The sequence below is a fragment of the Electrona antarctica genome (genome assembly GCF_951216825.1).
Source record: "Electrona antarctica genome assembly, chromosome: 18".
Classification (NCBI taxonomy): domain Eukaryota; kingdom Metazoa; phylum Chordata; class Actinopteri; order Myctophiformes; family Myctophidae; genus Electrona; species Electrona antarctica.
Window position 1 is genome coordinate 39,734,170 of NC_136799.1, and position 16,581 is coordinate 39,750,750.

Consider the following 16,581-nt stretch of genomic DNA (forward strand, 5'->3'; position numbering starts at 1 on the left):
CCTACACTGGTGCCAAAACGGAAGTGCTGGAATTTTGGCAGAAGTACAGCTCAAGGAAAAGTCGTTGACGCTTTACAAATCAGTTTACATTCTCCTTGAATATCGTATCCGGTGGAAATACATCTGATGGATGTTCCGGCCCTGACACTTCCAGCTAGGCACTCTCTTGCCTTAGGGTCGTGACCAGGCTTTTCTCTCTTGCCTTAGGGTCGTGACCAGGCTTTTCTCTCTTGCCTTAGGTCGTGACCAGGCTTTTCTCTCTTGCCTTAGGGTCGTGACCAGGCTTTTCTCTCTTGCCTTAGGGTCGTGACCAGGCTTTTCTCTCTTGCCTTAGGTCGTGACCAGGCTTTTCTCTCTTGCCTTAGGGTCGTGACCAGGCTTTTCTCTCTTGCCTTAGGGTCGTGACCAGGCTTTTCTCTTCGCAAGATGAGTATTGAGTAAGGCTGGGAACGAGGCTAAGTGACACATGGTTGTGTGTGCGAGGAAGTCACCTGACTGGCCGTATGCAAGCCAGGAGTCACCCGATTGGCTGTGTGTGTGTGTGTGTGTGTGTGTGTGTGTGTGTGTGTGTGTGTGTGTGTGTGTGTGTGTGTGCGCACGCAAGCCAGGAAGTCACCTGACTGGCTTCATAACAGGAGGGTTAAAACAAATAAATAAGATGATGCACCTTCCAACTTTTATTCAACATCACAACTTCTGTGGTAGACATGTTTGGTCTGAGAGAAACAGCAGACTACGGTTTCCTGGTAGAATGTCTCAACAGAAATGCACTACAGGTATGAAATGAACGAGAGAGAGAGAGAGAGAGAGAGAGAGAGAGAGAGAGAGAGAGAGAGAGAGACAAGAAGGTGTGGAACCAGGCTACAGGCCTGCATGCACAGAAACGATGAGTATATTTGACTTGTCCCTCCTATAATATGACTAACGCACCGACCGTATGGGCGGTCAACTCTGTGCTTTGTGGTTGATAGGAACTGTCCGAAATAAGTCTCATGATGTGAATCACAAACAGTAGTAATTGGGGGGAGGGGGAGGAGGCGACATGAGCGCAAATCCATAAAAAAAAGGCACAATCCCCATCCAACACAAGTCAACCCAGCGAAAGCGTCAGGAAAATATCATATAAAGGCTTGATGTCATCACAAAACTAAGATAAAGACCCCCCCCCCATCATCATGGTCGCATCCGACAAGATGTCAAACGCAGCAAAAATGTGGAGTTAATATGAGAAAGTCTAATGAGTGTGAATCAGTCTTATTGTCCACTGGTCCTGGGTCAGAAAGCACAGTCCTAAAGCAACGTGGTACAACAAACAAAGCATGTTTATTTCAAACTAAGAAGAAAATGCAGCCAACATCCACACATCCCTCCTCCTGGCTTGTTAATTTTTGCGGTTTGAAGTCACGGAAAATTATGGAAAAAACAAATCACAGACATTTATTTTGGGGGATATACATCATTGTCACGTTTCCATTGTTGTTTCTTTTTCTTTTCCCCATTATTTAAGCAGCAGCTGGACTGGTCTCACCGTGTGTGTGTGTGTGTGTGTGTGTGTGTGTGTGTGTGTGTGTGTGTGTGTGTGTGTGTGTGTGCGTGTGTGTGTGTGCGTGTGAGAGACTACTGGTTCTACTGGGAAACAGGAGGCATTAGAAGAAGACACCGTGAAAGCATTCATTTAAAAACGGCCGCAGCAGCATTTAAAAAAAGAAGAGGAGACAGAGAGAGGCCAGCTTACTGCTGTTTTTCAAGTACTCGAGGGTTAACTAGATTCAATCCATTGTTGGAACAGCCAGGATTTCTTTACTCACTTCCATAGGAAGGTCAAAGCTCTTTAGATTTTGTTCCCCCGCACCCTATCCCCATTTACAAACATTTTGGCAGGCAACTTCATCAAAATTCACCAAGCTTAGTTTAATTTAAATCGGGGCGGGGTGGCATTACAGCTAAAAAAAGAAAAAAAAAAAGAGAGAAAAAAAAAGAAAAAGGACAAAGGAAATAAAATACAAACATAATTGATCTAAAATTGATAGTAGTGGTGCCATCTATTTTAAGTACACTGATATTTGTGAGATAAAGATGTTTTTTTAAGTTATCAGTCAGTATGATGGGTGTGAGTCAGTCCCATCATGTGGCTGTGGTGGTGGTGGTGGTGGGTTTGCTGACATGAGTACAGAGAAGAAAGGACAACTTTACAAAATGATCTTTTACCTACTGAGTGATGATTATGTCCGCTCAGTGTCTCTGTCAGAGTCTACCACTGGCTGACTCTCTGCTTCCTCCATGGGCTCACTCTGTTCATTGTTTGTGTCCTTAGGAGAGGCCTCTTCTTCGCCTTGGGCGTCCTCTGGGTCAGACGCCGGGCCCGGTGGTGACACTGCCAAGGGGCTGAAGGTGGGCGAGAGGGAAGGTGAAGGAGCCCGTCGGGGTTCGGGTTCGGGAGAAGGCTCCGGCGTGGGCTCAGCCACACACGCGTTCGAGTTCATCCCGGGTCCGTTGTGCCACTGGGGTCGGGTCGAGGCGGGTCTCTCTTGGGGTTCGTCCTCCTGGTCTTCCCGCGGCGGCGTCGTCTCCTCCTGCTGCTCCGCCAGAGAGTCGGTAGTCTCTTCGGGGAAGCTAGAGGCTCGCTGCGGTGAGGCGATGGGAGAGTCTGGGGCAGAGGCCATGACCAGAGGCGAGGCCATAGGAGGAGTGTCTGGGGCCTGGGGAGAGGACATAGCAATGGAGGGTGACTTAACTGCATCCTCGGCTAGCGACTGTGTGGGTGGAGAGGACTCGGTTATAGGTGGTGATTGCGCCTGGTAGGGGGCCTCAGTGGGAGGGCTTTGAGCCTTAGACTCGGGTGGTGAGTGGGCCATGGGTGGAGACTGGGCCATGGGTGGAGACTGGGAAATGGGTGGAGACTGGGAAATGGGTGGAGACTGGGCCTCGGGTGGAGACTGGGCCTCAGGTGGAGACTGGGCCTCAGGTGGAGACTGGGCCTCATGTGGAGACTGGGCCTCAGGTGGAGACTGGGCCTCGGGTGGAGACTGGGCCTCATGTGGAGACTGGGCCTCAGGTGGAGACTGGGCCTCGGGTGGAGACTGGGCCTTGGGTGGAGATTGAGCCTTGGGTGGTGACTGGGCCTTGGGTGGTGACTGGGCCTTGGGTGGTGACTGGGCCTCGGGTGGAGACTGGGCCTGGGGCTGAGACTGGGCCCGCGGCAACGTCTGAGATTGCGCTCGGGTGTCTGACTGGGGCTCAGGCAAAGCTACTTGGCTCTGCGCTTGAAGGAGAGGAAGCCTCAGCGGAGGCCGCAGCAGTGCCTGGTTCAGGGGAGGGATGTTTGGAGATGGCTTGGCCAAGTTCCCCTGGGCTTGAGGAAGGAGGAGGCCTGGGAACCTGGGCTGAAGCTGGGGGTTCAATTTGAGCGGCGCCAAAAGCTTGCCTTGGTTCAGGCTCAGGTTTGGATTGAGGTTCGGGGTAGGGAGAAGAGGTGTGGGCAGTGGCAGGAGGGGCGTCCAGCCCCCGCGATCTCGCTCACGCTCTCTCTCTTTGTCGCGGTCCCCCCTCTCGCGCTCTCTGGTGCGGTCGCGGCCCCTCTCCCTGTCTCTCTCTTTTTCTCTCTCTTTTTCGCGCTCCCTCTCCCTTTCTCTGTCCCTGTCCCGTTCTCTCTCTCTGTCCCGCTCTCTGTCACGGTCTCTCGGGCTCTCGCGCTCTTTCTCGCGGCTATGGCGATCGCGATTGCCGTTCATCTCTCTCCTGAAATCAAACTCTCTCTCGTCCCGGTCCCGCTGCCGATCCCATGCACTGCGCCTGCGGTCGTCGAGGTCTTGATGCAGTTCACTGTCAAATGGGGTGGTGGCGCTGGCACTGCCACGGTTCCACGGTGGTGGAGGACCCCCAGCTGCTCCAGGGGCGGCAGCAGTGGCGGATGCCCCGGCGCCGGCCCCAGCCGGTGCCCCAGCCCCAGCCCCAGCCGGTGTCCCGGGCCCAGCCGGTGCCCCGGGCCGGTTCTCAAAGCGGTTGGGGAAGTTCTGGTTCTGCCCTGGGCTGGGTCGCTCCTCCTGGAAGCCTTTGGGTCCTCCAGGAGCCTGTGAGCCGCCGCCTCCTCCTCCTCCTCCTCCTCCTCCTCCTCCGCCGCCGCCTCCTCCGCCGCCGCCGCCTCCTCCGCCGCCGCCGCCTCCTCCGCCGCCGCCTCCTCCTCCTCCTCCTCTCATGTTGTCTCGTTCATCAAAGTCTCCCCGGGTCTGGCCCCAGCGGCTGTCGGGAGTAAAACCGGCCAGAGCCTGCAGGCGTCCGACCAGGCTGGTTCTCCCTGGCTGTTGTGGCTGAGTCCCGGGGGTCTGGAGCAACGCAGGCCTTCCTCCTGCTCCCCCTCCGCCTCCTCCACCTCCCTGGGACTCCCTGTGGTCAGGCCTGTGTTCAGGCCTGTGGTCAGGCCTTTGTTCAGGCCTGTGGTCAGGCCTTTGTTCAGGCCTGTGGTCAGGCCTGTGGTCAGGCCTGTGGTCAGGCCTGTGTTCAGGCCTGTGTTCAGGTGGAGGGGTTCTCAGTAGGCCTGTACTCGGCTTTTCTGGCGGAGGAAAGCGGTAGTCCTGGTCCTGACCCTCGTCGGCACCGGACGGCTCTTCCTTAACCTTGTGGGGCAGGCTGTCGTTGGGAGGGTTGGGGGCCCTGCTGAAGGGGTCCATCTGGGGGAAGGGAGCCCTGGCACGGGCCTGGGCTTGAGCTTGAGCCTGGGCTTGAGCCTGGGCCTCCAGGAGGCTAGTGGCCTGGGACAAGCTCTGCTGCATGAGGAGAGGGAAGCGGGCGGCGGCCGCGGCGGCGGCAGCAGCAGCGGCGGCGGCGGCTCCTTGTTGCAGAAGGTTGGGCCTCAGTTCCAGAGGCATGAGGCCCGGCATCCTCTGGCCCGCACCGGCCTGGTGCAGCGGGTGGGGGTGCATGCCCAGAAGACCCATGCCACTGCGGACAGCATTCTGCATGCCTGGAGGAGAAAGGAACACATAATGGAAGGTCACGATAAGTCTGCAACGCTGCTATCTCAGCTCCACTTGCTTTTTTTTCTCCTTCTCCTTTTTGCTTAGTCAACGTTTCAATCCTTCTGGATCTTCTTCTGGGATTTAAGAGTTAAGAGTTCAACTTAACCACTGGTCCATAATATGTTAGGAGTTCTCCTTAACACTATTGCGACTCTGAGCATAAAGAATACACTTTTGCTACTGCTACTCACCAAAACAAAGGCGGTTTTAATGTGTTGAAAGGCTACTCTCCTAAGCAGAAAAACTCCCAGACCCCCACCTTCGGTCTAAAATACACTTCTTGGCCAAAAGATGGAATATTCCACTGGACGGATTATAATTTTTTTGTTACTCCAGTTCACCACCTACAGATCTTGCCAATAGAACCATTCCATTGACCAGATAATAGTCTAAAAAAATGAAAATAAAGAAAATGCCCAAAGAGTCGTAGTGATACTGGACACAAAAAATGTGTGACAGAGGGGGTCAAAGTTGAACGAAAGTTGCGGTAAAAATAGGTCAACAATACATTGTTGTATTGATTGGGGGTCAGCGGCTAATGTCATATATATTTGGGGTCCTTGACATGAATATGTTTGAGAACAACCGACATAGAAACATAGGGGTTTTCATAAAACTGTTAGGATTTAGAAGACATTTGTAGAATCGTCCTCAGGCCTAAATGGGTTAAAGCAGGGGTTCTCAACGTTTTTGGCCGGGGACCCCCGGAAATGCTTTGGCAATGTCTCGGGACCCCCGCCCCGCCCCCTCCCGACCCCCAATATAAATTGACTGCTACAATAACCTTAAACCATTTTGGGCGGGAACCCCTTTTGGTGTTTTAAGCATTGTTATAATTTAGCTATTGAAAAATAGCAGATCTACAAGCGCCACCGAGTGGCGCGCTACGAGCTTGTAGGTCTGCTATTTTTGAAAAATCGTGAAAATAAAAATTTAAAAAATATTTGTTTTTCTTTTTTTTCAAAATATAATTTGGGGACCCCCCGAGGGGTCGCGACCCACGGGTTGAGAACCCCTGGGTTAAAGCAGTTATTTGGCTCACCTTGCAGGGTGAGTTCCGCTGCGGCGTCCATGCCATCGGCAGACTGCGGTGTTTTATCTCCGCTGGCGGCTCCTTGCTGCTGCTGCTGTGTCTGAACGGACAGCGGGTTGTAGCCTGTAGCCCCCCCTTGGAGCGCTGAATGCATGAAGCTGCCGTACGGACTCTCCTTCACCGCGTTGTCCTGGCCGGAGGACGCCGCCATGGAGGGCTGCTGCTGACCCAGAGCTGTGTGGGCTGAAGGGGAGAGGAGAGAGAGAGAGAGAGAGAGAGGAGACGGTGTCAAAGCTGAATGAAATCTCACCGCTGAAAATGTTTGTATGGCCAAGTCCTAAATATGTGGGCTATTTGAAACGGTGGCAGTTGTCAGTAGTACTGACCAAGTGACAGCTGAGAAGCAATTAGTCCAATTGAGTCATCAATCGAGTGGCAAAGTGAGTTTAACGTCGTTTAATGCATTCAGGACTTTTCTGTTTGGATGTATGGGCTTGTCAAGGCCAGAAAGTAATTTTTTTGCCACTCAGTAGGCGTTCAGGGTATGATGATGATGTCACGTGCATACCCTCTATAGTATAGAGGGTATGCACGTGACATCATCCTCATACCCTGTAATACAAATAAAGTCAATTTATGTCAATAAACAGTCTAGAAAACAAAGCCAAGTGACAACTGTGTAAGTCAACGCACGTGAATGGCAATTGGCTGCGGCCCTCATCAAGTCACCTTTTGCGCAATGTGGCCCTTGCCCCAAAGAGTTTGACACCCCTGCTCTATACTAAAAAGTATTTATTTTTGCAAGTTTTAACATAAATAAATGTTATAAGTTCTGTCTCAGACTTGCCTTTGTGTATTTACATTCCAATTACAATATTAGTAGTAGTAGTAGATATTATTGCAATTAGTTGATAAAAAACAAAATCTAATAAAACAAAACGACATATACACACTTCAATTAGTATACTTGGTCCCCATCTTTCTTCCCAATACACCAAATCTCTTCACCGAAATCTACAATTACAATCTACATTTTAGCCTAATGTTCACGGCCATGCACTGGCCAGAACACGGAGGCTAGTGTTCACGTGGTCAACAACATCATTGAATGTACAGTACTTACATGTAGGAGTGGAGTTCATGCCTGCGGTCTGCGCAGCCTGCATGAAACCTGCGGAAGAGGAAGTACACCACGGTCATTTATTTTGTCAGTTATGGATGTCTAACCAGCATGGTTACTTTGAGTCAGTCATGAACATGGTATGTATGCGATGGTGCTTAACATTTTGGGCGGGAACCCCTTTTGGTGTTTTAAGCATTATGTTACACTTTAGCTATTGAAAAATAGCAGATCTACAAGCTCATAGCGCGCCACCGAGTGGCGCGCTACGAGCTTGTAGGTCTGCCATTTTTGAAAAACCGTGAAAATGCGGCACAAATCTTTGAATATATTCTTTCAGAGCGAACGTTTTTAACTCAAATCTTTGCTTCTGGGGGGGGTTCCTGGAACAACACATTTTCAGATGGGGGTTGGTGGCCAATTACATATCATTTTTGGGGTCCTTGACATGAAATATTGAGCACCACTGATACAGAAACATAGGTATTTCAGAAATGTCTTCTAAAGGATTTAGAAGACATTTTTTTTAAATTTCGACCTAAATGGGTTAAAAAGAGAGGCTGGGTGTGGTTTACCTGGAGGGGGCTGCGAGGCGTTGAACCCTGCCCTGATGAAAGGCGGAGGCGGGCCAAAGCCTGGCGGAGGCATACCCATGGAGACGGGGAAGGATGGAGGCACCAGGCCCACAGAGGCAGGTACAGCCTGGCTCACCGGCAGCTACATTGACGACGGAGGAGAAGGATGATATTAAGGAAGGCATGAAAAGTCAAGACCAAAAATAAATAAATCATATAGGGTTTCTAATAGAGCTGGGTGCATTTGGAGAGATGAATAGTGCCACTTTTCCCCCTGTTAAAACTTGTTTAAAATGTCAAACCGCTACAAAAAGTTTCAAAAACCGTCCCTGGTCAAGCATGCTCACTGCTTTGACACACCAATTCCGAAAAGGGTCTGATAACAAATGGCCGGCCTAACGCGCTAATCCACTACAGTTTGGCCCGGCAGCAGCTTGAACAAGACTTCAGTCTAAACATTCTGTGGTGTGACGGAGACAGCTCCACTTGCAGCCCGGACGGTGTCCAAACAAACACTTCCTGTCAGTGTTCTCCTGCCCTCACTCAGCATGTCCATTAGACCAGGGGTTCTCAACGTTTTTGGCCGGGGACCCCCGGAAATGCTTTGGCAATGTCTCGGGACCCCCGCCCCGCCCCCTCCCGACCCCCAATATAAATTGACTGCTACAATAACCTTAAACCATTTTGGGCGGGAACCCATTTTGATGTTTTAAGCATTGTTATAATTTAGCTATTGAAAAATAGCAGATCTACAAGCTCATAGCGCGCCACCGAGTGGCGCGCTATGAACTTGTAGGTCTGCTATTTTTGAAAAATCGTGAAAATAAAATTTAAATTTGTTTTTATTATTATTTATTTTTTTGAAAATATTTTGGGGACCCCCCAAAATAATTTGGCGACCCCCTGAGGGGTCGCGACCAAGGGGGCAGGCAGACTTTCCAACGTTGAAGCTCTGGGTCCTAGTGGTAGGAGGAGGGACTACAGGCGGACCCGTGGATTCATGACCGGGAAACCCCGTGCAGCTGGGCTTTAACATTGAGCGCTCGGTTGCCCTACGTCACTCAGGACCTCAAAGTTGAGGTCCTGGGAGGGACTTCCGGCAGTCTTCCGGGTGCTTCAAAACGCCACTGAGCAACTTCCACTGACTGAATAGCTGGGGGGGCGGAGCTTCGCGCCAGTTCAGTCTCTATTATATATATACTCTATGGTCGCGACCCACGGGTTGAGAACCCCTGCATTAGACCTAAAGCAAAGAGCCCCGGGGAGGGGAAACCTGAGTCTAACCTAAACCATGTCCATTAGACCTAAAGCAAAGAGCCCCGGGGAGGGGAAACCTGAGTCTAACCTAAACCATGTCCATTAGACCTAAAGCAAAGAGCCCCGGGGAGGGGAAACCTGAGTCTAACCTAAACCATGTCCATTAGACCTAAAGCAAAGAGCCCCGGGGAGGGGAAACCTGAGTCTGACCTAAACCATGTCCATTAGACCTAAAGCAAAGAGCCCCGGGGAGGGGGAACCTGAGTCTAACCTAAACCATGTCCATTAGACCTAAAGCAAAGAGCCCCGGGGAGGGGAAACCTGAGTCTAACCTAAACCATGTCCATTAGACCTAAAGCAAAGAGCCCCGGGGAGGGGAAACCTGAGTCTAACCTAAACCATGTCCATTAGACCTAAAGCAAAGAGCCCCGGGGAGGGGGAACCTGAGTCTAACCTAAACCATGTCCATTAGACCTAAAGCAAAGAGCCCCGGGGAGGGGAAACCTGAGTCTAACCTAAACCATGTCCATTAGACCTAAAGCAAAGAGCCCCGGGGAGGGGAAACCTGAGTCTAACCTAAACCATGTCCATTAGACCTAAAGCAAAGAGCCCCGGGGGGGGGAAACCTGAGTCTAACCTAAACCATGTCCATTAGACCTAAAGCAAAGAGCCCCGGGGAGGGGAAACCTGAGTCTAACCTAAACCATGTCCATTAGACCTAAAGCAAAGAGCCCCGGGGAGGGGAAACCTGAGTCTAACCTAAACCATGTCCATTAGACCTAAAGCAAAGAGCCCCGGGGAGGGGAAACCTGAGTCTAACCTAAACCATGTCCATTAGACCTAAAGCAAAGAGCCCCGGGGAGGGGGAACCTGAGTCTAACCTAAACCATGTCCATTAGACCTAAAGCAAAGAGCCCCGGGGAGGGGAAACCTGAGTCTAACCTAAACCATGTCCATTAGACCTAAAGCAAAGAGCCCCGGGGAGGGGAAACCTGAGTCTAACCTAAACCATGTCCATTAGACCTAAAGCAAAGAGCCCCGGGGGGGGGAAACCTGAGTCTAACCTAAACCATGTCCATTAGACCTAAAGCAAAGAGCCCCGGGGAGGGGAAACCTGAGTCTAACCTAAACCATGTCCATTAGACCTAAAGCAAAGAGCCCCGGGGAGGGGAAACCTGAGTCTAACCTAAACCATGTCCATTAGACCTAAAGCAAAGAGCCCCGGGGAGGGGAAACCTGAGTCTAACCTAAACCATGTCCATTAGACCTAAAGCAAAGAGCCCCGGGGAGGGGAAACCTGAGTCTAACCTAAACCAGGGGTACTCCATGTTGTTCAGGACCCCTTGGCTGAGTGAGAGTGAGATGAAGTAAGTACATATTGTATGAAATTGTGTTGCATAGATTTCATGACTTGCTTGACAGCACTATCATTATCGTCATTATCATCGTTGAGTGAATTAATGCTCGTTTACACTTTCATCTTTTCTATGAATATGTTGGATTCATGTCAATGTGTATTTAACCACTTAAGTTGGACCGTTAGCTCTTTGGTCTGCTTCCCCCCCCCCCCCCCCCCCCCCCTCTACACCAAACTAGCTTTTGGCTAATGCTCCATTCAGATTCAGAATAGGGAATCTAGCGTTTTAGTAGCCTCGGAAACCCAGACGTTTTTATTTCCAGGGAGAAAAAAAGAAAGTCTGGGTCCGAGTCCACTTCAATTCGGCATAGAGTAGCGCAAACGTTGATCACTCTCTGCTGATTTCTGATCATCTGCACCTTTGTTAAATTCACGCACACACGCACACCCGTACACACACACACTCCTCTCTCTCTCTCTGTCGCTCTAAGTAATTAGTCTCATGTCCAGCAGCTGCGCACAGTTTCTGCCGGGAGCTGCCTATGCCATAGAAAGCATAGGTGAGCTCCAGGCTAGCGTTTTAGTGGTTAGTAGTGTACAAATATCACAAAAACATTTGGTGCTGTAGTAACTCTGAGGACCCGCTAGGGGTCCCGGGGCCCCTGTTGAAGACCCCTGGTCTAAAAACAGGGCTATAACACTGTTAGTACAAATCACAGGAAGACATCAGGTGTCGGGTCTCACGCTAGATATGCCTTCAGAAGATGACAAAGCAGAAAACTTTGCCTTTGTTATGGCTGTACTGATACGGTTGTACAATTAGATAAATAATTGCATGTATACACACAGTTATTGAATGTAGCTTCGTATAGCCAGCCAGCCTTCATCTGCCTGTGCAATGCATATCGCATATGCTTATATGCATATATAAGTCTGGCCCCTCTCAATGCATATCGCCCCAGGCAGATTAAGTCTGGCCCCTCTCAATGCATATTGCCCCAGGCAGATTAAGTCTGGCCCCTCTCAATGCATATCGCCCCAGGCAGATTAAGTCTGGCCCCTCTCAATGCATATCGCCCCAGGCAGATTAAGTCTGGCCCCTCTCAATGCATATCGCCCCAGGCAGATTAAGTCTGGCCCCTCTCAATGCATATCGCCCCAGGCAGATGAAGTCTGGCCCCTCTCAATGCATATCGCCCCAGGCAGATTAAGTCTGGCCCCTCTCAATGCATATCGCCCCAGGCAGATTGAGTCTGGCCCCTCTCAATGCATATCGCCCCAGGCAGATGAAGTCTGGCCCCTCTCAATGCATATCGCCCCAGGCAGATTCAGTCTGGCCCCTCTCAATGCATATCGCCCCAGGCAGATGAAGTCTGGCCCCTCTCAATGCATATCGCCCCAGGCAGATTCAGTCTGGCCCCTCTCAATGCATATCGCCCCAGGCAGATTAAGTCTGGCCCCTCTCAATGCATATCGCCCCAGGCAGATTCAGTCTGGCCCCTCTCAATGCATATCGCCCCAGGCAGATTAAGTCTGGCCCCTCTCAAGGACTTCACGGCCGAAGTGGTGACGAGCCAAGCAGATTCTTCTGGAACCAAGTACTAATTACTTAAGTACTGAACATAAGTACAATTTTGAGGCATTTGTACTTTACTGGAGGCTATCTAATTTTCCAATACTTTCACTTCTAATCCACTACATCTCAGATCCAAATTAATATTGTACTCCACTACATTTATTTGAAAACCTTAGTTACTGGTTACTTTGTAGATTCTGATTATTACCACCAAACATACAGTAACCACAATGCATCGCGACGCATTGTGGGCTTGTAGTTCTGCTATTTTCAAAAGATTATTAGACTTTTGCTCAAGTACATTATTTATTCTGGACTTTTACTTGTAACAGAACATTTCTGTATTGCAGTATTGATTCCTTTAGTAGAAAATGCGAGTACTTTTTCCACCACTGCATACAGAGAAGATTCACACCCATAACTAGTGTTTTTTTTTTCACTTAAATATAGCTCATTATTTATTAAGTTAAAGTATCAAATACCGCAACGTTGCGATTATTGATAGTAAAGGTCCGGTAATCATAATTTACTTAAAAAGTATTGGTACGTAAATGTACTTAAAGTACCAAAAGTATAAACTCATTATGCAGATGTACAAGAAAATGCAAGATCTACAAGCTCACAATGCGTCGCGGCCGAAATGTATATAGGGTAATTCATGTTTTGTAATAAATACTAAGTAGCTAGTAACTAAGGTTTTCAAATATTTGTGGTTGGTTATAGCCAGGTTACTTTACATGGTCTGTGTGTGTGGGTGTGGGTGTGGGTGTGTGTGTGTGTGTGTGTGAGACGTGTGTGTGTGCATGCGTGTGTGTGCGCGCGTGCATGCGGGTGTGCACGTGCGTGCGTGTACCTGAACGGGCATCATTGTGACCTGCTGCTGCTGCTGCTGCTGCTGCTGCTGCTGCTGCTGACTATAGGCAGCCTCGGTCTGGGCGGTGGTGGACGCTGCTGCGATGGCTTCCGCAGCGGCTGGCTGGCTCTGGGCAATGGCCTCCTTGGCTGCCTCCGCGTGCTTGGCAGCTTCCCATTCTGCAGATGAGACGAGGGGAGACGGTTGAAAACATTCCTCTAGTTCCGTGGATTTCAGCCCCTTTCATATCAAGGCCCATTGTTTATTCATTTTTGATGAATAGCAGAACTACAAGCTTGTAGATCTGCTATTTTCAGCATGCAACCAAGTGTAAAATGACTTGTCTTTTACTTATACTGGATCTCTTGTCCACTAGTTCCTCCCTAACATTTTAGTCTAGTTTTTATTTGTTGACGAAATTGTCAATATATTTTTCTTAAGCCCTAACCACACCAAAGGGTCAAGACGGTTTTAGCGTTGTCCCTGCGGTGTGATATGTCTTGTTGCACGTTGACCCACGTTGACCCTATAGTGATTCAACACATGGAATTCAATGGCCCAAACCACACCAAAGGATCAAGACAGTTTTAGCGTTAACTCCTTGCAACCGTTTGGACCCAAGGAGTTGCATGTTGACCCTTTGGTGTGGTTAGGGCTTAAGTCATCATAGCGTAGCTTTCATTTACCTCGACGAACATTTTTCGCCATCAAAACATGCTTGGGGAATGTTTGCATTAAGCTGTCCTCACACGTGTGTGTACTACAGTCAGTGTTTGCCATCGAGTCGATTATAAAACCGATAAAAGACGTCGAGTGTTTCTTTTCTCACCTTCGTTGACCGTTTCCTGGTCGATGATGCCGCCCTCGGCGAACTCGTCCAGGTCATCCAGCTTGACCTTCTCCCACGGGATGTAGGAGACGCCCAGGTCCACGTCCCAAAACTGTTTGTACTCCTGTTTCACCCCCTTGTTCAGTGCCCACGCAATCTGGACCACACACACACACAGACACGTTTTGGATGAGGACATAACCATTTTAGATTTTTAAGAGGCGATAGCCCCTCCTATGTCCAGCTTTTGGTGTGTTTGTGTAAACACAAACATTGCGTAACGCCAAACATTGAAGACGAAGATGAGGGAGGGCGCAAATTCTGATTGGCCGTAATGAGATGGTGTATGATGATGTACGATGATAAGCGCGCCCCTCACTTCACACTTGTGATAAGGATTCCCCCGAGTCTGAAATAAGGATCGAATTTAATTTAATTGACACAGGTGTGATTTTCTTTTTATAAATGCCATTTTTACCATTGCTTTTGCAGCATTTCTCTTGTGAGGGCCAGGATCATCAAATTCTACTACACAGCAGGTGGGGAAAATTGGCCCTTATCCCCTCACAAGTGTAGCAACAAGTGTAGCAACACAAGTACAGTACTGAACAGACCACACTGTTCATGGATAACTAAAATTATTGTACTAGCACCTAATAAAAAGGCTGTGCTGCTCCAGTGTCCTCTCCTCCTTCTGCGTACTGTATTTCACATGATTCTATTCAGGTGTGTAAAATATTTCTGATGACCCAACACAATTTCGCAACCCCACCGTCGGTGTCCCGCGACCCCATGTGGGGTCCCGACCCCAACCCCAACTTTGGGAACCCCTGTCCTAGATAGGGAAACTTAAGACCACAAAACAAAAAACACAGCAGTTAATGTAATCGTTTTAAGGATGTAACCTTGCTGAAGTACGAGGACAATCATATTAGTGGGTACCGTGAGGGAGGCGTGTGTGTGTGTGTGTGTGATGAAATCAAATCACACAGGCGGGGTGTGTGTCTACCTTGATGACCTTGGATCCGATCTTGGCGGATCTCGTGGTGCTGAGCTTGGTGCGGGCGCGGTAGGCGTCCTGCCTGTGCACCATGCAGATGTAGGCACAGCCTCTGGGAGGAATCATCTGGAGGACGGAGAGACGGCAGAGGTTAAACGACCAGACGAGCTACAGCTGGAGCGGTGATTAACCCATTTTGGGCGGGAACCCCTTTTGGTGTTAGCATTACGTTATGCTTTAGCTTTTGAAAAATAGCAGATCTACAAGCTCATAGCGCGCCACCGAGTGGCGCGCTACGAGCTTGTAGGTCTGCTATTTTTGAAAAATCGAAGAACGACTGACATAGAAACATAGCTTTTTCAGAAAACTGTCAGGATGTAGAAGACATTTTTAGAATCTGATCTCAGGTCAAAATGGGTTAATGGAAAAGAGCAACAATGTGAAAAGGAACACGGCGGGCAGAGAGAGAGAGAGAGAGAGAGAGAGAGAGAGAGAGAGAGAGAGAGAGAGAGGGGCACGCGGGATGGAGAGAACGTTTTCAGGGTGCAGACAGCTAATGACACACAAGAGATCTCACAAGAGACATTCGGTATATTTCAGAGGTCACATGCACACAGTGCCTTGCCAACGGCGGCTGTACTCACATTGATGGAGTCTACTTGTCCAAACTCTTCAAACAGGTTGGTGAGATCCTGTTGAGTGGCCTTCTTGTCCACCTGGCCCACCCACAGAGTCGTGCTGCACACTGGGTTGAAAAACAAACACGTTCCCAATCCATAAAAGCAAATACTCCAGTTCAATAAATCATTTGGTTTGGTGTTTCATACTCTAATGGAAAAGTTTTTTTTTTTTTTTTTTTTACCGCTCAGAGTCTTGGAGCGTATGGGAGGCAGTCCCTTCTTCTGTCGCTCTTTCTCACGCTCGCGGGCGCGTCTCTCGCTGGAGTAGGAGCGCGACGTCTTCCTCTTGCGGTCCCTGGAGCGCGAGCGCGACCTCTTGCGGTGTTTCCGCTTACGTGAGCCGGAGCGTGACCGGGACCGTCTCCTCTTAGGGGATCTGCGAGGAGAGAAAAACGTTCTTTGGCAAAGTTCCGTTTATGGTAAATGCTTCAACGCCACAGGCGCCCCCACCCCAAAAAAAACTGTATTTACATTTAATTCTCATTCACTTGAGCACTCATTAGACTCGGCTCGCAGCCTAATTGCTTTCCGCCAGAGTGTGGCGGACTCATGTGACAGGCTCGGAGACGCTCGGCCAAATAATCAGCGGTCTAATTAAGTCGTCTGACTGAAAGCAGGGTTAAGTACATCTGTGGGACTTCACCCATTCTGACCTGAGATCAGATTCTAAAAATGTCTTCTACATCCTGACAGTTTTCTGAAAAAGCTATGTTTCTGTGTCAGTCGTTCTTCGATTTTTCAAAAATAGCAGACCTACAAGCTCGTAGCGCGCCACTCGGTGGCGCGCTATGAGCTTGTAGATCTGCTATTTTTCAATAGCTAAAGCATAACATAATGCTAACACCAAAAGGGGTTCCCGCCCAAAATGGGTTAAAACAACCACACACTTCGCTTAAGTTAAACGTTGGATTCAATCCAGATACAAGAGCCATACCATTCTGCGACGCAAACGAGAGGGACACGAAGGAAAACAAGATTAAGAGTCCTGCCAGCGCCCACTAATGATATTGTCATCTGAGATTCTCATGCTCTCACTCCAGTGGTCAAGAGAATCTAGACAGTTTGCCTTGTTGGCTGCCTATTAGATTATGAGGCATACAGTATTGTGTGCCAAGCTGACATTTTGGCTTGAGGGTGGCACTAAAGGCAAGGTCAAGAAGTCACTCTCTAACAGGTTAAGAGTTCACATGCCTCTGAGAGGCATGAATGCACTCAGCAAGTTTCATGGTTACATAACAGCTAGTGGTGGGGAAAAAAATCGATTATCCAATTAATCGCGATGCCGT

At 49.3% G+C, this 16,581-nt stretch overlaps 1 protein-coding gene across 1 annotated transcript in view; it reads right to left on the reverse strand.

Annotated features, from left to right (window-relative positions):
- Positions 1-664: 664 nt before the first annotated feature.
- Positions 665-16,581, reverse strand: part of scaf8 (SR-related CTD-associated factor 8) — a 60,246-nt gene continuing 44,329 nt past the window's right edge. The window contains exons 13-22 of the mRNA XM_079527534.1: positions 15,478-15,671; positions 15,260-15,360; positions 14,625-14,741; positions 13,616-13,772; positions 12,787-12,965; positions 7,744-7,885; positions 7,172-7,219; positions 6,058-6,291; positions 4,158-4,960; positions 665-4,097 (exon numbers count right to left, since the gene is read on the reverse strand). Coding sequence (XP_079383660.1) covers positions 2,223-4,097; positions 4,158-4,960; positions 6,058-6,291; positions 7,172-7,219; positions 7,744-7,885; positions 12,787-12,965; positions 13,616-13,772; positions 14,625-14,741; positions 15,260-15,360; positions 15,478-15,671 — 3,850 coding nt within the window. The 3' untranslated portion in view covers positions 665-2,222. The remainder of the gene's footprint in view (positions 4,098-4,157; positions 4,961-6,057; positions 6,292-7,171; positions 7,220-7,743; positions 7,886-12,786; positions 12,966-13,615; positions 13,773-14,624; positions 14,742-15,259; positions 15,361-15,477; positions 15,672-16,581) is intronic.